General features: G+C 46.3%; 1 protein-coding gene across 2 annotated transcripts; it reads right to left on the bottom strand.

The window, feature by feature from the left end:
* Positions 1–648: 648 nt before the first annotated feature.
* NPEPL1 (aminopeptidase like 1) lies at positions 649–17104 on the bottom strand. 2 transcript variants are annotated; one of them, XM_074605070.1, is made up of 13 exons: positions 16864–17104; positions 15767–15952; positions 14416–14586; positions 11651–11740; positions 10878–10959; positions 10536–10678; positions 9904–9981; positions 5639–5739; positions 4853–4976; positions 3177–3353; positions 2383–2493; positions 1380–1561; positions 649–1221 (listed from the first exon to the last, which is right to left on the bottom strand). In XM_074605070.1, the coding sequence occupies exons 1-12, from the start codon at positions 17011–17013 to the stop codon at positions 1403–1405; spliced, it is 1572 nt and encodes a 523-aa protein (XP_074461171.1). In that variant the 5' UTR covers positions 17014–17104; the 3' UTR covers positions 649–1221; positions 1380–1402. The 2 variants fall into 2 exon arrangements, with proteins under 2 accessions (XP_074461171.1, XP_074461170.1); XM_074605069.1 differs by having other exon boundaries at positions 649–1561.
* Between the last annotated feature and the right edge of the window lie 2737 nt (positions 17105–19841).

The following is a 19841-nucleotide window of genomic DNA, read 5'->3' as shown; positions in this document are numbered from 1 at the left end:
AAATGTTGTTTCTTCTCCCTTCTGCATTCACCTTTCTGTGAAGTCTTTAATCAAAGCGACTCATGCCTAAACCAGATGTGTACCTCACTGTTGGAACGCCACCTAAAACCCAGCACGGCTCTCTGCCGATCACCTCCGGCACAGGGAAAGGTGCAATTCATCACAGCTCCGCTTGACTTTATCTGTGAAGCAGTCAAGAGCGTGTGCCGGGTGGGATTCTTCACCATCGGTGCTCCGGCTGAGCCATGGAACGCTTCCAAAGGCTGACGCTCCGAGCAGCGGGCAGGGGCCAGCACCCATGAACCGCTGCCGACTCCGATCCCAGCGCTGCTGATGTGACACACGGGGCAAGTCGCTCCCCGCCCGTGCCCCAGCCCAGCCAGAGCTTGTCCCAGCTCCTTGGGACCGACTTATGCAGAAACGAACGCTACGCATCCCCCATTGCTGCCCAACCAGCCAAACGGAGTGAATCAGCGCAAGCTGTTGGGAACCCCCCGCACCGCTCAGCACGAGCGTTACTCTCTGAGCTCTGCTTCAGATGGGCGAGTGCTGGCAAGAGGAATCCGAACAGAGCAACGATGTCGCGCACAAGCTTTTGGAGCACTCAGTGTTCTCAGGAATGGAAATAACACCACGAAACGCCACAGGGGATATGTAAGCTGCTTTAATAATAATAAATTTATTAAGTGGCAAGAAGCCACTCAGCTTTGTAAACCGATTTTACTCAATCACAGTCCCTCTATTTTTTTCCTCATTTAACATGAATACATTCTGCAATTTGTATGTGAAAGATTTACGTACGGATATGTTCTGGATGACTCTCGCTCATTTTACTGGTCAGAAAATCATTAAACATGCGGAAACAGCACCTTATTAAAACTATAGGCCTTTTCTCATTACATCTCCTTTGCTGCTAAGCTAAATTGTCACTGAATAAGCCAAGTCTACAGAGGTTTGTCTTTGTTGTTTTTTTTTTCCCCTCGTCCTGTGTTCTGAGATGTAGTGGGGCCCACAGAAATGTCAGATAAAACCTCACATATAACAGGTAATTCAGAAGGCTTTGTAAGCAATAGCTGCAGTTGCTTCTTCAGACTGAGAGAGCTTCTCATGCATCAATGCACTTAGTTAGGGTTTGTGAGGAGCTCAGAGGAGGATGCGCCCTCTTCCTGATACAGTTTGTTGAGCTTGGACTCTGCACCACTGATATTGTTCAGCAACTGTCTGCACCAATAATTTAAAAAAAACAAAGAAATCAGGCTGTTTTTATCAGAAACAAGTAATAAATCTTATCATGATAGTAAAAAAAAATGGCAATTTCTAATGTGTGACATTTTCATTGCTTGAGAACGAACCAGTGCAAAGTGAGGTAACCCACGCACCCCGTCACGTAGGGCTGGGGGCGTTAAACCAGGCGCCGCCTTTTGGAGTCCCTCTCCATGTCTTCGGTGGGAGAGTCTCCATTGCAGCCTAGAGGGGACACCATGTTTAGCAAAGGGTCTTCAGATGCCCCTCCAAACAGGGACAGCAACAAAGCCACGCCATAGCCAGTAGCTCGTTCACCCTAAGGGGAAAAAAAAAAAAAAGAACAATTCACATTTCAGATTGTAGAATCTGAATCTAGTTTAATTTCCTTACTCACTCAACAAGAGCAGTGATAGCGCACAGCCACAGCGAATACTTGGGGTCCCTGGACAGGTCTGCTCAGCTCATCCCTCTATATCCTCACCGCCTTGGGAATCCGGGAGGGATTAAACCAACGCATCGGTCGATCCACATGAGAACAGAGCTCACGCCGACTCGAGGGTGGATTTACCCGAGCATTGCTCAGGGCAGGGAATGTTCCATCCAGCACGAGCACGGATGTGGAGTATGAGCTGAGTAAATTGGGTTTAAAAAAACAGGAGGCGGGGGGAGTAAACTGGCTTGGTTTTTAGGAAAGAAGAATATACACGAGTTCCAAAAAGGGAGGAGGGGAAACCCCCAAGAGGAAACAAACGTTTTCTCTGCTGCAGGTCAGCAGGCAGAAAAATCTACTCTGGTCAATCATCTTAGAACAACGTGGGTGAAAATGGAAGGCCAGGATTATTGCCATGAACTGAAAACAGGCAAACTGTCAAAGTTTACAGTGATAAAGATGTTGCTGATTAAAGTGACAGAATATTTTAAAACCAAAATGAAAAATATGAACAGATGAAGGGCCATAAACAAAGAAATTCCCAACGCAGACGAAGAGCCAATGCTTTTCAAAAGAACTCTTCTCCACCTACTTCTCTTGCTTTGAATTCAATGGCACAGAAATCAGAGTATCGGCAGGCACAAGCAGCTTGCTTTACGCAGCTTCCTCGCCCAGGGCAGTGCCAGAAGCCGTACGAACATACTCACTGCGTGAACAGGCGCAGCAATGTCTATATGCACCCAGACTCCGGGCCAGTCAAAGCCAATGTGAGAAGCAATGAAGAGCCCAGCACAGGAGCTTGGAGTATTGTCTCGGTCCTGCAGAAACAATAAAAATACAGTTGGTCTTGCAGGAAAGGAAAATGCCAATGTTTTATTCTTGTCTACAGAAGAGACAGCAGTGCAAATCTAGTTCAAAGCTTAACGAACGGCCCTAAACCACACATCTTTGTTAACCAACTACACTGTAAATCCTTTGACTTAATCCCTGGTAGCAGTCTGGCCCTGCTCAGTTCCTATCCTGCACAGCTCCTTCCTGCAGTCATTTTGGCACTTAGTGCGTGTTGTAACTCTCAAACGCACCAAAAGCGGCGGCAGGAATCCCCAGGGCCCCTGTCCTCAATTTCCTGGTTTCTGCATCCCCAGTTACTGTCTCTGTTGGTTATACGTGATCTGAGGAATACTGGTCTTTACTTCTTAAACAGTCTCCGTCCAGGAATTTAGCATTCATCTTAGGGCCGTGCTTAAAAGGCAAGCAGCCCAAAGATACCTTTGCAGCAGAATACCCTGTCTAAAACTGACACTAAATATCAGTATAGTCACATAGAGCCTGCAAAATCCCCAGCTAAGAGACCTTGAAGTCCATAATTACACGGCCCATTTCTAAAAGATTACAGCCCTTGTGAAGAGCTTTCAGCCGGCTATCAACACGCCAGCACGTTATCTAGAAAACAGACATTTTTATGTCATAAATGAAATTTAACAAAAAAAATAAATCTTACTGCCACAGAGTTCTTCATATCAGCTACAGCAGAGGTAAATTCACTGAAGTGGAGCTCGGGACAATACACCAGAGGATGGACCAAGTCCCCACAGTTCCTGCCAGCTCTCACACAGGCCTTTTCCCACTCTTCGTTGTTGGTGAGGACAGCAGCATGATACTTGCCCGTAGCAATTCCCTAGTGAGAAGTAAGACAAAGTCAGGAAGGATTCACCTTAACTGTGCTGGGAGGATAATTCTGTACTACTCCCTCTCAGCAGTAACAGCTGCTTTCCATCTAACAAATCCACCACGAAAAAACAATGTCTCAAAACTACTCCACAAGAAGGTAGCGTTACAAGTGCAGACAAAGACACTGTAGCTACTGCGGAATCTTTTAAATAAATCTCTGAAAATCCATTCTGCAGTGAAATAGTCTGCATCTGTCTGACCTACTCAAACCACCGTCCCACAAAAATAGTTCTTTATAGTTACTGAGCAAGCAAACGGTATCACTTTACAATTATTTATCCTTAGAAATAAAATTAAATCAGCAATGAATTATAAATAAAACTTCTCATACACACAAAGAGCGGATACCCCAGCAATGTGTGTCAATCACACAAACAGCCTGAATGTTATATCCTCGTTCATTGGACAGGTTGCTTCCTTCCAAATATACAAAACCCAGCAGCCGCCATCACACCAGCTTTCCAGTCGGACACTGACGGGAAACTTCCACAGGACTGATGTTTACGCCAATGTATATGCAACATTCACATTCTAAAATTTGCCACCATTCCTCCTCCAGATATGAAGACCAACTCACTTTCCAGAAAATTAAACAAGAATCACTGCTCACCAATATAGAATCATAGAATCATAGAATTGTTGAGGTTGGAAGGGACCTTTAAGATCATCGAGTCCAACCATTAACCTACCCTGACAAAAACCACTTCTAAACCATGTCCCTCAGTGCCCCATTTACCCTTTTTTTAAACACCTCCAGGGATGGTGAATCCACCACCTCCCTGGGCAGCCTATTCCAATGTTTAATAACCCTTTCAGTGAAAAAACGTTTCCTAATATCTAATCTAAACCTCCCCTGACTTAACTTGAACCCGTTTCCCCTCATCCTATCACTTGTCACCAGGGAGAAGAGGTCAGCCCCCAAATATAACCTTCTATAAAACAGGAATATATATCAAAAAATAATAGCATTAAATTTCTATCCTCATATCATTCTGCATGTGACTTACAATTTAAGCTATTTTATGGACAAGAAAATTCCTGATCACTATCATCGAATCAGCTCTGCTAACTACAAAGCTGCTGATTTGCAAACATTGAGGACTGGATCGCTTACATTAGCTCCTGGTGTCATCAGAAGTATACCATTTTTTTCTCCACGTATGCAAAAGCAAAAAAGTTGCATGAAGAACAAAAAAGTCTGCTTGAGTAATGCAGTTATAAATGTAACGCATTAATGGCACAAGCCACATGCACAGAAGATCAGAATTTACTGGGGTTGCTGCTGTTGGCAGCTTTCTCTTGCACAAGTTGGGGAAGCCACTGTCAAGCACAACAGTTCACGGTATCTACTCTCCCCGAAGAGCAGCGGGACAGAGGCAAAGAAGCGTATAACGTACAGGCAGAAGAGCAATGCACCCCCATGCACTAGCAGTTCTGAATCAGTACCTGAGCTCCAGTAAGAGTGGCCATGTCAAGAATGATATCAGCTCCAAGATCTTTGCATGCATAAGCTACTCCATCAGCCAGTATCAGTCTACCTTCTGCATCAGTGTTATTGATTTCCACAGTTCTAGGAAGAAGAGAGGGCATTTAATACAACGGTGCTTCAGGCTGGAAGTTGAGACTCATCCCTCTGGACTAGGATACGGGATGAGAAAGCAGACTCAAACCTAATGTGCTTTCTTATTTGACTCCCCAGGTCTGCACGGCTGCTTATGCCCCAGCTGCAAGCATCCAGAGAGAGCACACGTGGACAAGGGTTACAACAGCGCTGTCCTCGTGGCTGGGTCTTCCTGTTGGGTCTGTATAATGCCTAGCATTATACATATAATCCCATCAAGCTGGGATTTTACAAACGACTGCCATACAAAGAGGTATCATACTCTGCTTAAAACAAGAGGACATTCTTATACAGTGGTAGCCTACCTCTACAGCTGAGACAACACAGATGGACACAGAAAACTGGCTGTACCAGAAAAAACACCTAAACCCGAGTGCTTTAAGGAAACTTCAGCTCATGACATGATATGTATTTTGACGTGTATTTATATACCCAACAGGAAACTCTAAGCACACTTAAAAATCACCACTATGGCTGTCTGAAATACTATTATCAATATTTAGGGAAGCTGATGAGGGACAGGTTCACAATCCGCATGGTACTCAGATTAACAGAACCAAAGATGATGCCTCCTCTCAATGTTTCTGTGAAAAGGACGGATACAATCTTACTTTCCAGAGTAAAGAACATGAATGTCGTCAGGTCTCGTTGCACGTGGTCCAACTGCATTCTCGGCCAAACAAAAAACAGCATGAAGATTGTCTTTAAAACCCTGGAACAACAACAGGAGAGAAATGGGGTTTGAGTCACATCAAGCTAATTTATTGGGACTGAAATCAATGAGGAATTACAACTTCTTGACAGCAATGCCGCTAATTACATGGGAATCACGGAATCACGGAATCTTCAGAGTTGGAAGGGACCTCTAGAGATCATCTAGTCCAACTCCCCTGCTAGAGCAGGATTGCCTACAGCACATCCCTCAGGGCTGCATCCAGGCGGGTCTTGAAAATCTCCAGAGAAGGGGACTCCACACCCTCCCTGGGCAGCCTGTTCCAGTGCTCTGGCACCCTCAACGTAAAGAAGTTTTTCCGTGTATTTGAACGGAACTTCCTATGTTCTAGCTTGTGCCCATTGCCCCTTGTCCTGTCGCTGGGAACCATTGAAAAGAGCCTGGCTCCGTCCTCCTTAAACCCACCCTTTAGATACTTGTAAACATTAATCAGGTCCCCCCTCAACCTTCTCTCTCCAGGCTAAAGAGTCCCAGCTCTTTCAGCCTTTCCTCATAAGGGAGGTGCTCCAGTCCCATAATCATCTTGGTTGCCCTACGCTGGACTCGCTCCAGTAGTTCCCTGTCCCTCTTGAACTGGGGAGCCCAAAACTGGACACAGTACTCCAGTTGTGGCCTCACCACAAATCTGAGAGTAATGTCTTGTATCTTGAAGCTGAGGCCAAGAGCTATAGAAAGCGGATGAGGAGGTGACATCTAACACCGATTTTAGAGCTCTCACTGTAGATTGAGTAAAAGCCTATATGCATGTAACAGACAAATGGGGAAGGGATCTAGAAAGCCCTTGTCAATTAAGCAGTGATCAGTACAATCTCCTCTCAATGGCAAGAGATGCGAATTAAAACATCTTTTGAATAATTTAAACGCAGTGTGCAGAAGCAGCTGGAGGGGGTTATGTTTAGTCCAAGCGGACTCCCTGGGAAGAGCACGCCCAGCTCCTTACAGCCGGCTCCAGCAAGAGCTTCACAAGCACAATGCCGAAGTCCACCGAGCTCACCAGCAAACGGCCAGGCTCACCAAAACCAAACCCTCAGGCACTAAACTACAGTACCCCTGTACGGAAATCAGCAGAATACATCTCCAAAGACGCAACGCTTCACTCATCTAACTGTAATACACCTCTAACATTGACTCACAACAGAGATCACAACCAACACGTCCGGACTGTGTAACTCCTCCACCTTTCGTACCCACAAAGGAAAGATCCGAGCAACAGATGCTTTTGACGTGACAATTACAAAGGCTTGTGAGAGGACATTACACAGCCAGTCAGGATGCTTGGGATTGTTTTCTAAACCCTGTATTTTCCACCGCTTTTATTTAGTCTCCAATAACAACAAAAATACAACTGGGGCCACTTGAGAACCCGAGCTCCTTCCCATCATCTCTGCCACACCGGGGGAGAGCCTACAGTAACAGTGGAAAATGTTGGAAATAATAAATGCTAATGTGCAGCCATTTGAGCACTGTATGCTTTCCATAAAAAAAACAACCCCAAGCGAACAGATTCCCTCTCTGAGAATTTTGTTGGAAAGTAACTTTGATCGCGGCAATCCCGGCACGTGGCAGTACTCCGTGCCTCAGTGCCAGTACACAGCTCACTGCCCTTCAGCACCCAACCTGCGCCACCGGTCAGACACCCGCCACCAGGATCTATCCTCTCTCTTTCCATGTAAAACCAAAAATATCCACGGCTAAGATGAATTTGATCTGGGTTTTTTTGGCGGGGAGGGTGGGGTGGGTGTTTGTTGGGTTTTTTTAATGTACCATTCCTGCTGGGAGGCACACAGCATTCCCAAACTCCTTTTTTCCCCTTAGCCTCCTCTCTTCTGGCATAGCCCATTCTAGTTTACTTTGGTTAAAATCAAGTGCTTTTATGGTTATGGACGATATTTTAAAATGTATGATGATTTTGTTATTTATATAACAGCTGTATTGTGTGGAGGGATGCTAGGAAAAGAAAGGGAGACAGCTGCATTTAACAAAGAGAAACATAGTTCCTCCTCAACAGGCATAGCTAGCTTAAAATACCAAATTCCTAGGGAAACCAGGGTCAGTTTTACTGTTAATCTTTTGATAGAAGTCCATAGCTGAGGAAAGATGGACTTGCTGAATCAGCTCAAGTTCTGAGGTCTAAAGAGCAAATGCATCAATCAAAACCTTTCAAAATAATTGGCAGCATCTAGAAGCCATAAAGTAACCTTGCAGTTCCGAGTCCAGCCAGTGGGCAAACAGCATTGTTGATGAGATAACCTTCCATCTGTGGCCCTTTGCTCTTCCAAAACGGTCTGTGCAGCAAAACCCCCACTCTATTCACAATCTCTCACTGGACTGCACCGAACTTTCCTCTCCGAGTGGGAGATGTGGTTAATGTACCGTCAAAAAGTGAAAACCCGCTTCCAGCATCATTTGCCTCTTCCTGACTCTCATTCTGTTTGTAGGTCTTCAAAAATCAGGATTCACCCTGTTAACATGCAGGACGAAGAAGGATTTCAAAAATTTAAGAGAATGTTTTTCTCTTCTCCCTTGTGTTGGAAAGCTCACAATGGATGAAATGCATCTTTCTAGGAAAAATCACTTGCTTAATTTTGCTATTCAGAGCCTTTTTAAATCATGTTGTAAAACTGTCGAACAGCATGTAGGCAGATATTTTCTGAAGATGGATAATAACCTCTGCCCCTCTTCCCACTGAGCTTTCCGACACACGTCTCCAACTTCAGTCTCTGTGACAAAGCATAGCTAATTTAAATCTCTTACCGCTTTATATTATTCTTAAGAGCATTTAAAAAAAAAAAAAAAGTCTTGAAACAGTAACTACAACAAATTCTTTCCACTGCCTATCTGAATACATTTTCTGCAGGGATTTCATTAACAGGTCTTACGTGAGGTTGTAAAATTAAGCAGTGACATCATTCTTTTGCTTTTACACATAAAGGCACAGATTTCTTGTGAGGTATGACAGCTTCTTCAGGCTCAGTTTGTCTAAACACATCATGGCCAGTTTATTAATTGTTTCAATAATTGCACATGAAATGACAGGTCACTTACGCTCACACCTACTGTGACTGGAATGCAACCTCTCTTGGTGCAGATAATTACACATAAAACTACTTTGGAAACAAGGACTGAGTCACCAACAGAACGTACCGCTTCTGTGGCTTTCCCAGACCCTCCCAAAGCACTGTGTAAGTTGTAGCTCTTGCCCCTTGCAAACGCGTGATCTAACGTTCTGAAGGACTCAGTTACAGAAAGCTAGCCGTTTTGCCTAAGATGCAGCTCACAAATCTGTTTTCAATTTTAAGTCCCTGCAGATAACTGTGAAGTTTACAATCTTTCCACATCAAACTTGCTGCTAGGGCCAAGGCACAGAGCTAAACTGTTGAGAAATGGGAGTTTGGCACTGATCATCCCCTGGACAAAGCTTCCATCAGATCTATGCATTAATCTGCAGCAGTAAATGTTCTTTGAACTTTGGATACTCCTTGGAGGCAATAGCTGCTCTGTCAGCAAGACTCAGTCATTGGATTTGTGGAGAGGGCAGAGTTTTATTGGCAGCGGCCACTTCTTTTCCCCAGTTCATACTGTTAAAGCACAAGATGCATGTTTTTAATTCTTCGTATTTCAGTACCAGGCTTCTTCCCAGCTCCCCTACGACTTTCTGACCACAGGAGCAAACCAATAAGCAGCTCCTGACGAGACCAGAGCTGCCACTTCCCCAGTAGGTTAATATTAGAGCTGGCACAGGATTTGGACAGACTTCATATCCCAGACTCATCCCCTTCTTTGCTAAGGGGACAACAGCTGCCCGAAATCCTACGGCTTAAACAAAATCAGCACTGGATAACTCAAGTACAAATTGATTCAAGGAACTAGAAACCACTCAGTCAGCAAACCCTGAAATTCAAGAAAGACTCTTTAAAAAAATTAGAACTCAAGAAGTTTCTCATAATTCTCAAGATCCCGGTAAAGATTTGAAATATTTTCTTGAAATAGCAGAAAGAGCAGAGTGGCTCAAGATCACGAACAGCAGTGTCAGGTCAGGACTTCAGGATTAGACTGGCCCCCACATCTGGGAATATATCCAAAAGCCAGACTGCTCCTTGGCAATGCTGAGATACATGATATCAATTAACACATTTTACTTACTTGCTTTACAGTGGCTTTGAAGGCACCCAAAATAGCAGCTGCTCCACCACAGTCTCGTTTCATTCCAGGCATAGTAGTCTGTTTAAACAGAACCATAGAATTGTTTTTTTTCTTTAAAAGAGAATTTAAGAGTAACGCCTGCTAAAACTAGTATTTCTGATGCTTCTGTAACTCTGGTCTTGACAGTGCTCAGCCATAACAGAAACACAGAACATGTGCATCTGCTTATTGGTGGATGTTGCCTTAGAACTGGAAAATACTAAACCTCTGCTGCTAACTTGTTAGAAAAGAAAAAAGAAAAAGGTTGTTTACAAGATTCACACTGAGGCCAACTCAAATGGGTTTTGGATCTATCTCCAAAATCAGTAATTAAACAACTTTATTTCTAGCTTTCACTTAGCAGTGGGCACTACTTAAAGGGCAAAACACCAGGTAGCTATTTAATTGCTCTGCAAAATGCTCCTTGAATCCTATTTGGTCTTCTCCCCTGACAGCTTGTGTCCATACAGGTGACAGCAGATCAAGTGTTTACTCACATAAATATACTTTGGTTTCCTACAGACACTAACTGAGTTACTTCCATCAGAAAACAACACATAAGCAAAGGCAGCAGCATAACAATGTTTGTGTACCTTTCCCTTAATGCTGAGTCCCCCGGTGTCATACACGATACCTTTGCCCACCCACGCAATGGTCTGAGTAGCACCATCGGGAGTGTGACTGAGAACTGCTAGGGCTGGAGGATGCAGAGCTGCCTTGCCAACTCCGTAGATACCTGGAAAACAGGGAATCAGACCACTTGTGGGGAAGAAAGACTGTGGGGAGCAATCTGTAGCTATTTTCTGTAAACACATCTTGTGATACTACGGGCAATAAAACTGGTTCAAAAATGTGCAAATAAAACATGACAGTTGAGATGGCAAAACATTCCAATTAACTGCTAGGAAAAATGCTGAATTTTCAACAAGATATACCTCCAAAGCCTCTCTCTTTCAGCTCCTCATCTCGAATAATGGTAGGAGTAATCCCAAGATCCTTGCCAACTTTTTTGATTTCCTTAATCATTAAAAGAAAAAGGACATTGTCAGTCAGTCATCAGGACACATTTGTGTCTTTCGACACATATGGGTACCCACTTAAGGGTTCTGTGTGATTTTTGCATGCATACACATACAAACATTGACAATTTTGGGAGTGGGGCTCATTTTCCAATGGCCTAACTCCACTGAGACATCCTTGGCTTACTGTGTAATGAAATACAAATCTGACCTTTAAGCTCAGCCAATAAAAGAAATCTTCAGAGGTAAAGGCCAGGTATTCACTCTATCGGATCATGAAGCAATAGGGCAGGAATACTTTCGTTCTCAACAGCTTGCCAGATCTTCATGATAAAACTCATTTGGAAACATTTCAACCTCCCTCCCATAATTTCAGAAACTCTTATCACCATCAGGCTTAAGAAACACCAGCGCTGGCAAGAAGCCAGAGTCACAACCAAATCAAGAACTCATGTCTTCTGACTCCCAGCCCCTTACCCCAAGCTGTACACTCTGCCTCCTTCCAACTTAGCAAAGTCCTACAAAATATTTAAGGCCAAAGAAATAGCCTCAGCATCCTTGGACATGTTCTTTGACGTGCTTCCCACTGCTGACGTACAAGTTTTTCTAAGAGATAGCAACACTAGTTCTTGATTACTGTAGTCTAGACTTACAATTAGTAACTCTTACTCAGCGGGTGTGTTACCTACCTCCAGGAAGTTATCCGTGTTCATCTCGTTGCAGGGGGTGTCCACAATTCGAGCAGCCAGCCTGACTCCTTCTGTGGCACTTGCCAGACACTATGGAAAGAAGTGAGGATACCTGAGAACTGCCCTTGGTTTTGCTGGTTTCTGCACAGCTTTGCATTCAGTCCTGAGCAGCCTACACCAGACGTGTGGTTCCTCTGGAGCACATTAACACTCAACTGCAACTGGCAGTTGTACAGTATTAAATAATGTCAACCAAGCTAGCCATTATTGTAGCCATTTGTATGTGTTGAGCTCAAGTTATTTTTCCCTGTGCTCTAATTTCTAAGCAACTGTATTCCTTCCCACAGCGAACTGATATTGCAAAATCAGCAACCTTCTCCACTATCAAAGGGAGACCGAGAAGGCAATGTGAGGTGGAGGAAAGAAAGATAAGAGAAAGCCAATTCAGGAAGTCACAACGAGCTTGTCAACTGCTCGGGTCAGAAACCTGCAGAGATTACATACTCTACAACATGGGAAACCACACAGTTTACATACAGCAGGCAGGGTGGCTGAGTGCAATAAAGACCACTACCGTAAGACATTCTATATGGCAGGCCCATGGGGAATGTGGAATATTTCATAATTGTGTAAAACATACACACATCTGCTTCCTCATTCCTGTGGCAAAATGGACTGACTCTCCCCTGGACTGAGTAAATCTTATCTAATCAAGAGTGCAGAGAATCAAAATGGTCGACAGCGAGCATGCTGACGCTGCTTCCTTAAAGAAGGAGCCTCCTGGCAAAAAGGACAACGAGGGCACCAGACACTAAGCTTCAGCTGCTAACTCCTGTGAGTCAACAACCTGAAACAATAAGACTGGGTGGAAGGAAACCTGGTTCAACCTTTCCCGTAGCCACACTACACTGAAGACCACAGGCAGCAGACGGGTGAGCCAAGATGGGTTTCAAAGGAATCCGCTGCGTTGGATTGTCCTCCGTGCCTTTAGAGGTATCTGCAGTTTGGCTTGGCCAGACTGGCCCAAGGACTCTATACATTCTGCATCCCAGCAGACTCACAAACCTCGGCTTGCTTTGGCAGGGTGCCTGATTCCCTGCAATTATTTTGATTGCTTTACTTCCCCTAGAGGGCTAAGGACCTCCTCAAGAGCCAAGGTTTGGAGTGATTCACCGCTAGGGCCATGCAGGTAAATGGAGGTGTTCTAACCCAAAGGCCGAGTCCGAGGGAAACAATTTGACTTACAGAAATAAGCTGTGCTGTGCTGGGTTTGGCTTCCCGGGTACGCTGGAGAACCTGGATAATGCCAGCCTTTAATAAATGCCTTGTGAAACTCTGACAGTCCATGCTAGTCCTCGCCATAAAATATCCTGACAATGCAGAAAGTGCAAAATACAGCAACATGCCGAGGGAGAGATTTAGCTAAAAAAATCCTACCACATGCCTCTTCCCTCTTCTACATCAGCTGTCTGCTGCTGGTTGAGTTTAAGGGGTGAAAACTCAGCTTGGAGGAAGACAGTAATAGTTTTGGCATTGACATCAAGGGGAAGAACCGGAGGTAGAAACAATTTCAGCCTTGGTTTTTAGTTATAAATAACCCAAGTGGTTTGGAATCTACCTATCTGAAGGAACTGTTTTTGACACCAGCTATGATTTTTCTGATTTGGGGCATGGGAAAATTGAGTGACGGGCAGCTGTACTCATAGCACGCGTGTCTTTGACACTTTTCTGAAAACTGGTCTGGCATGATTTGCTGTGGCCAAATCAGTTCGTAGAGTAAGGACAACCTATGGAGGAAAAGATACTGAAAGGAAAAAAACCCAAGAAACCCTAAAGCTGCAATTCTGTGATTTCAGATGCAGCAACACTGTATCCTTTGTCAAATCCATTGCCAAAAATTTTAAGGGATTTGTATAACCTCACTGACTGCCCATTGCCAAAATCTTTTAAGGTAGTTGTACAACCGGACTGCCTGATCAGCTAAGTGAGCGCCCACCTGTACTGAAGCGCTGCCCAGGAAGTTCCCTAACAGCTTCGCTGCAAGCCCTGCGATGGCTCTTCGGTTAGATCCTGAAGAGGAATGACCCAGCGTACTAGCAGCTACCTGATGCGGAGCTTCCTCTTTGAAATAGTGCAAGGGAAAGAGTCTTTGATTATCTGCTATCGAAAGACAACTTGGACATATTTAACCGTTATGTACAACTCATCTCCAAGTTGTATCATTTCTTAGGGTCTTGTTTCTGGCTACAGTTCTGCTAGAAGAACTCAGCCAAGAGGTACATCAGACAGAACCAGCAGAGGCCATATGGGATCCCAGAATACGCAACTTTTCGTGACTTCACTGTGATATTCACCTGCACAGCCACATACAGATTTTGCCTGGGCTTCTCAGTTTCTTTTACCCAAGCACGAAAGGCAATGTAATATTGACAGCTAAAAATACACTACTTAATCTATGATAAACATGAGAAAGGAAACATTTTCTTTGTGCTATTCGTTTGGTGTTCTTCGCCCCTGAAATCTAAATTCTGAATAACATCTTCAGCCTTTGCTGCAGCAATATGTTCAATATTTCTACTCACAGGTGCTGTGAGCCGATCAATTTCAAGGAACTTTGACCTAGGAGAATTTATTACTTTAGATACACCACCTATTCCATATGTAGCCTGAGAGAGATGTATTTGCGCGTGCAAGAAATTGAAGAAAAAAAATATTTAGAGAATAACAGAAAAAAACGATGACAGGAAAAAAAATAAAAATCTTACTTTAAGCGTTGCCACTTCTATTGGTCCATTGTTTTGTCCAACCAGGAAAAACTCCACCGTTACAGTTTTCTTCTCTGTGCGTCTGGATGCACTGGAGCGATGTGTGAACAAGGGGAAAGCCCTGGCCAACGCACAAGCCGAAGCGAAGACTTCAGACCGCTCACAGACCATCTGAAACCCCCGCCAGAAGACAAACAAGTCGGACATTAGGGATGTGGAAGACTACATTTAACAGGATCTGTTACCTGTACACTGTTGGTGAAGAGGGGGGACAAAAAAAAAAGGGGTGGATGGGGGGGAATAACTGCTGTCTGAATCAAGACATACTGATACGCCGTGCTTTGCATGGATGGAGCGGCAGTACGAACAGTAGCACACTCAACTGGTTCGGTTCATTTCCCATCTGGAAATAAATTACACTGCTGGATTTGACTGTGTGGGAATTAGCACATCCTTATGAGGGAGCTGGACTGCTTTAATTATACTAGTGCAATTAACACAGGTTAGCCTACAGATCAAGACCAAAAAAAAGCATGGGAACCATCAATATGTGTTCAAAACAAATTAAACAAAGAGAGAAATGATATGAGAATGTGGCTAATACTAACCCAAAAGCTTTTTAACATGTAGAGTATTTTTCTGAAGTTCATTACAGAAATTACCAATGGAAAGCAGTTTTAGCTAAACATTTTCAAAGTTAACTATAAGGAAAAAAAATTAAGTAGAGTTATTACTCTTGCAAATAAGTTTTCCAAGTGAAGAGTATAATTAGATTTTGTTACTGACACTGACTACATGAGTCTTCCCTAAAAACCTAGAAATCGGAATTAAACTGGAAAAGCCATACAAACGAATAAAACATTCAACAGGCTCATACAGAAGATGACCAAAGCAGTACAAAAGCTTGTCCTGCAAAGGACTCCCATTGGAACATTAGTTCACATTAAGACTTTTAAAACTCACTGAATAAGACAAACAAGAGACCTTAAATGGGTGACGCAATATAGACATAGCACTCTGCACACAGGCTACGTCTATCTTCTAAAGCACGTGCTAATGTCATAAATCCTAGCTCAAAAAGCCACTGCTGGTTCCCTTTGCATGGATGTTCCTAGCTGAAGACATTCCATACGTATCCAACCTTAATTCCCTCCAACTGCTTGAGCATGCATATGCTATTACAGTTAGGTCTTGTTTACGCAACAGTGCTAAACCACTTACAAGTGATGGTATAACTGTATGGGTAAAACCTGCCCACCTCCAGTCTCCTTGGATACAGCTAAAATCCTGAAAAGCCCAGAAAATACGGGACTAGACATTTGACTGGAAGCATTTTCAAAGAGGCACTTACCACAATGCATCTGTTGACACCTCCCGGGAGGCAGTTCCTGACCAGGCGGGTGATGAACTGGGCGGCAGAGGGGCTGTTGTGGCGGCTGACCCGGGAGGGCAGGGCGGCCACCGTGGCGTAATTCAGGTAGAGCGGGCAGCTGTCGGTGGGGTTGGGGTTCAGCGTGCCGAGCGCGGACTGCCACACCTGGGGAGGAAAGGAGCATTTGAAGACAAAGAACTGTGTCAGACGCCGCTTCCCCTCTCATCCCCACTGCTCAGGCACCCTTCAGTTACAGGGTTTGAGGTGCTGCACACAAAGAAATTGCGCACACACTTTGAAATGCAATAACCTCCAGAGAGAAAAGAAACAGGAAATACGACGAACCTGTTTATTAACCAGAAAACACAAATGTGCTTTCCGTTACAAGCATCTCTTTTAAGCCATAGGAATTACAATTTAAAAGCAGGCCACGCAGCGCAGAGGCTGCCTCGGAGCTTTTCCGAGTTGAGGCAGTTTTCCCCGCCGTAAATAGACGGGTTGATTTACTAGTCCCGAGTTACTGTTTCACACAGCAATTTAACTAAAAACAAGCAAACGAGAAGGCGACTAAATAGTATCATAAGAGACCGGGGCGTCCAGCAAAGACCTGCCAAGCGCCTGGCGACCCGCCACGCCTGTCGCGACCCCCCCGGCGCCGCGGGGGCACAGGGACACCCACCGCACCCCAACGGGCCAGGCCGGGGGGGCCGCGCCGCCCCCTCGGCCCCGCGCGGGGCTCGGCCGCCCGGGACCGCGCCGTTGGGTAATTGCGTTAATCACCGACGGCCCCGCGCCCCTCCGGAGCGCAGCGCACCTTCCGCCGGGCGCGGGCGGGGAAGGGACTGCCGCCGGCCCGACCCCACGCCCCGAGCCCCGCGGGGACCGGCGCCTTCCCCCCGTTTCCCCGCTAAGGGCCGCCCGGGGGTTCCGGGGGTTCCGGGGGTGGGGGCCTCCCCCCCCGGCAGAGGGCCCGCCGCCGCCGCCGCCGCGCAGGCCGGCGGTGACCGGCCGGGGCCGCCGGCTTGGGGGGTCCGGGGACACGGGGCCGCCGCGCTCCCGCCGCCGCCCGGCCTCACCTCCTCGGTGACCCGCGGCTGCAGCTTGCCGCGCAGCTGGGCCCAGGGCAGGCGGTGGAGGTTGTGGAGCTGGCCCAGGACGAGCAGCGGGCGGCTCTGCGGGTCCGCCTCGCCGGCGCTGGCCTGGAACTCCAGCTGCACGTTCGCCATCTTCCTGCCCGCGGCGCGGCCCGGCCCGTCCGCTCGGCTCCGCCCGGCGCCGGCTCCGCGGGGCGGGCAGCGCGGGCGGGCGGCGCCGGGACCCGGATGCGGCGGCGGGGCCTGTCCCGGCCCGGCCCCTCCTCACCGCCCCGGCGCGACCCGCACCGGCCCCTCCGCACCGCCCCGGGCGGGACCGGCGCGTCCCCCCGTGTGCCAGCAGCCTCCCGGCGGGGCCCGGCACCGGAGGACGCGCGGTCAGAGCGGCGGTTTTGCAGTTTCACGGGCTATGGAGGAAAATGGGGGAAAACACCCGGACCCGGCGCTGCGGGAGGTGCCGGCGCCCCGGCGGGAGCCGCCGCCTGTTCCCAGCCCAGCGGCCGCGTTTCCCCTCCACAGCACCGCCCGAGGGTGGAAATGCTTCATCTCGAAAGTGTGAAGTGACATAGGGATAAAAGCAGAAAAAGCCGAATTCCTCTTTTCCTCATGGAGTTAAACAGCAGGTAAAATGTACATCTAAAAACATTCCAGAAAGAGGAAAAAGCCAAAATAGGCTCTAAGGTACAGCATGGGGATCCACTAAAAGGAAACAACGTTTTCCAACACCAGCTTTCATTGTAAATTTAAATGATTGTGTTCAATATAATAGAGTATTTATCCTCGTGTTTTTCTATTTGCCAGTTGCCACCTACTAACGTTATGTCAGTAGGGAATCGATGGTTGTTAATCAAAAGCTAGGAAAATCTAAACATCGGAAAGGGAACGCGCTTCCACTTACACTGGAAAAGCGCATGCTGATGCCTGTAATAGAAATACATCTAAAAAGAAAAAGAAACAGGTTGAATTGCAGAAAAAGCTCCCTTAGAGTGAGGTCTTATTTGATCTCTGAAGTGACATTATGGAAACTTTATTGCCCGATATATTTAAAATTGGCCTGAATAAAAGATCTAGCTCAATCTGTTGCAGAGGCCCGTCGCATCCTCCAGGCCGGTCGGCATAACCCAACAGACAGGCTCCAGCTACAAGTTTTCTGCGTCCCTGCTGAGCCGCAGAACGCAGGCCGTTTAGGGGCTCGCTGTCACTCCAATACGCGTGGTCAGCGATGGAGACGTGACACACAATCGCACAGCAATTGTTTCAGGATTGAGATGCTCCAAAGACTCAACCGGGCAGTAAGCTCCTCGCCATCGAGTAGGGATTCTGCTACTCCTGCTACTGCAAGAACATCCCCAAACCCACGTCATCGGAAAGGCAAACAGCAGGAGGAAATCCGCATCCAACCCACATGAAGGGAAGGGCAGCAGAGGAGGGGCCGAGTCAAGGCAATAGACTGAGGAAATCAATTTTTCTACAGCACAGAAACTTCCCACAAACTCCCCACTACCAGCGGCTGCAAACGTTCCTGCTCCTGGGAGCCACAGCGGAAGCTGCAGCACGGACCAGCCTCCCACGGCCGCTCCTCCACAAGTGGTGGGTATTTATGGAATTAAGTGACTCAAACAAAACCTTACATAAAGCCATCACAATTAACATGCAAAATCATAATGGATTCCCTGTTTTAATGAACTGTAATTTTTCTGGGAAGGCAGGTTTGGGGTTTTTTTGGAGATAGTAAATATACATTTTTTTCCAACAAAATCCGATTCACTCTTACCTAGGCAAAAGCTTACATTTTGCAAGGCTGTACCAAAACCAACGTTTCCAAGGGTTTAAGCAAAAGCGATGTGACTCCTTTGTGTTTTAAGTGTTTCATAAAAGCAAATCCTAAATCACTGCAATCCAGGCAGCCTCGGTGAACATTGTATCGATTATATTAATTTAAATTTTTAGCACATTCAAAATATACCAAGCAAGAGAGTAATTCTTCCATTTTACTTTTCAGTTTCTATAGAAGGCTTGCAGTAGGAAGAAATTTGCTACCACGATGCTTTTAATACTGTCGTTTTTACATATGACTAGGATGAACTTGTGTTAACAAGGAGCAGCAGCTCATTTTCGCACACGTTTTCATGGAGAAATTCTGCACAAGCCAACAGCTCCACAGCTCGCTCCCGCCAGGTGGGGAGCACAGGCTCGGGCGATGCTCTGGCACTGCTGTTCTGCTCGGGTAACGCAGCTTCCCGTCGCGCTGTGGGAGGAATCAGAGGCTCCGGACAAGCCGAGAAGAATCCAGCAGCCACGCAGAGGCCCCCGCCCGCAGAAGAGCGGCGTCCCGTGCCCGTGGCGGGGCTGGAGGGCAGCGCCGGCGGCAGGTCGGGCATCCCTGGCTCCCGTGAGTGACGGCAGCCGCCACCAGAGCCAGCCAGCCCCAGCAGCGGGCTCTCGCGGCACGGGTGGCACCCCGTCGGGGACAGGCCAGGGAGCTCTTGACAGCACTGCGTGAGGGTTAGGTTCAGCTGCTGATATTGTAACAAGCCAGGCATCTGAAATGATTTAAAGCCTAGAAGTTGTCTTGCTGAGGTTTTTTTCCTGGGTATAATCAGCTTCAATAAATTGCAGCTCAAGTTACACAGGACAGCTGACATCTGAGTTTAACCTCTTGTGCAACGCGTATTAAAAGTACATTGCCTCCTACAGAATCTGGATAGAAAATATGTAGCCAGTTACCTCAGTGGAGTTAAGGTACCGCGGGCATTGCAGTGACAGCTGCCAGGGGCAAAATCACTCTTGACAATGCAAATTACACTGTGCTACACAACATTACCATTATTTTTTTTCCAAAGATATCTCATGTCACCGCTGCTTTCATCTAATTACGAAGAGTATACAGAGGCACATTAACATCACACAAGTATGTTTCAGTTTCTTTTAAAAAAATAAATAAATGAGTAATTGACCAA

The sequence above is a fragment of the Larus michahellis genome, chromosome 12, assembly GCF_964199755.1.
Source record: "Larus michahellis chromosome 12, bLarMic1.1, whole genome shotgun sequence".
NCBI lineage: Eukaryota > Metazoa > Chordata > Aves > Charadriiformes > Laridae > Larus > Larus michahellis.
The sequence above is the reverse complement of the archived record's forward strand: the minus strand, read 5'-3'. Positions and strand labels throughout refer to the sequence as shown.

Coding starts and splice junctions, on each gene's coding strand:
- NPEPL1 (XM_074605069.1), bottom strand. CDS start 17,013: ATGGCGAACGTGCAGCTGGAGTTCCAGGCCAGCGCCGGCGAGGCGGAC. Junction 11,741..14,415: donor TAGAAGTGGCAACGCTTAAA/GTAAGATTTTTA, acceptor TTCTTTCCATAG/TGTCTGGCAAGTGCCACAGA. Junction 5,740..9,903: donor TCAAAGCCACTGTAAAGCAA/GTAAGTAAAATG, acceptor TTGTTGTTCCAG/GGTTTTAAAGACAATCTTCA.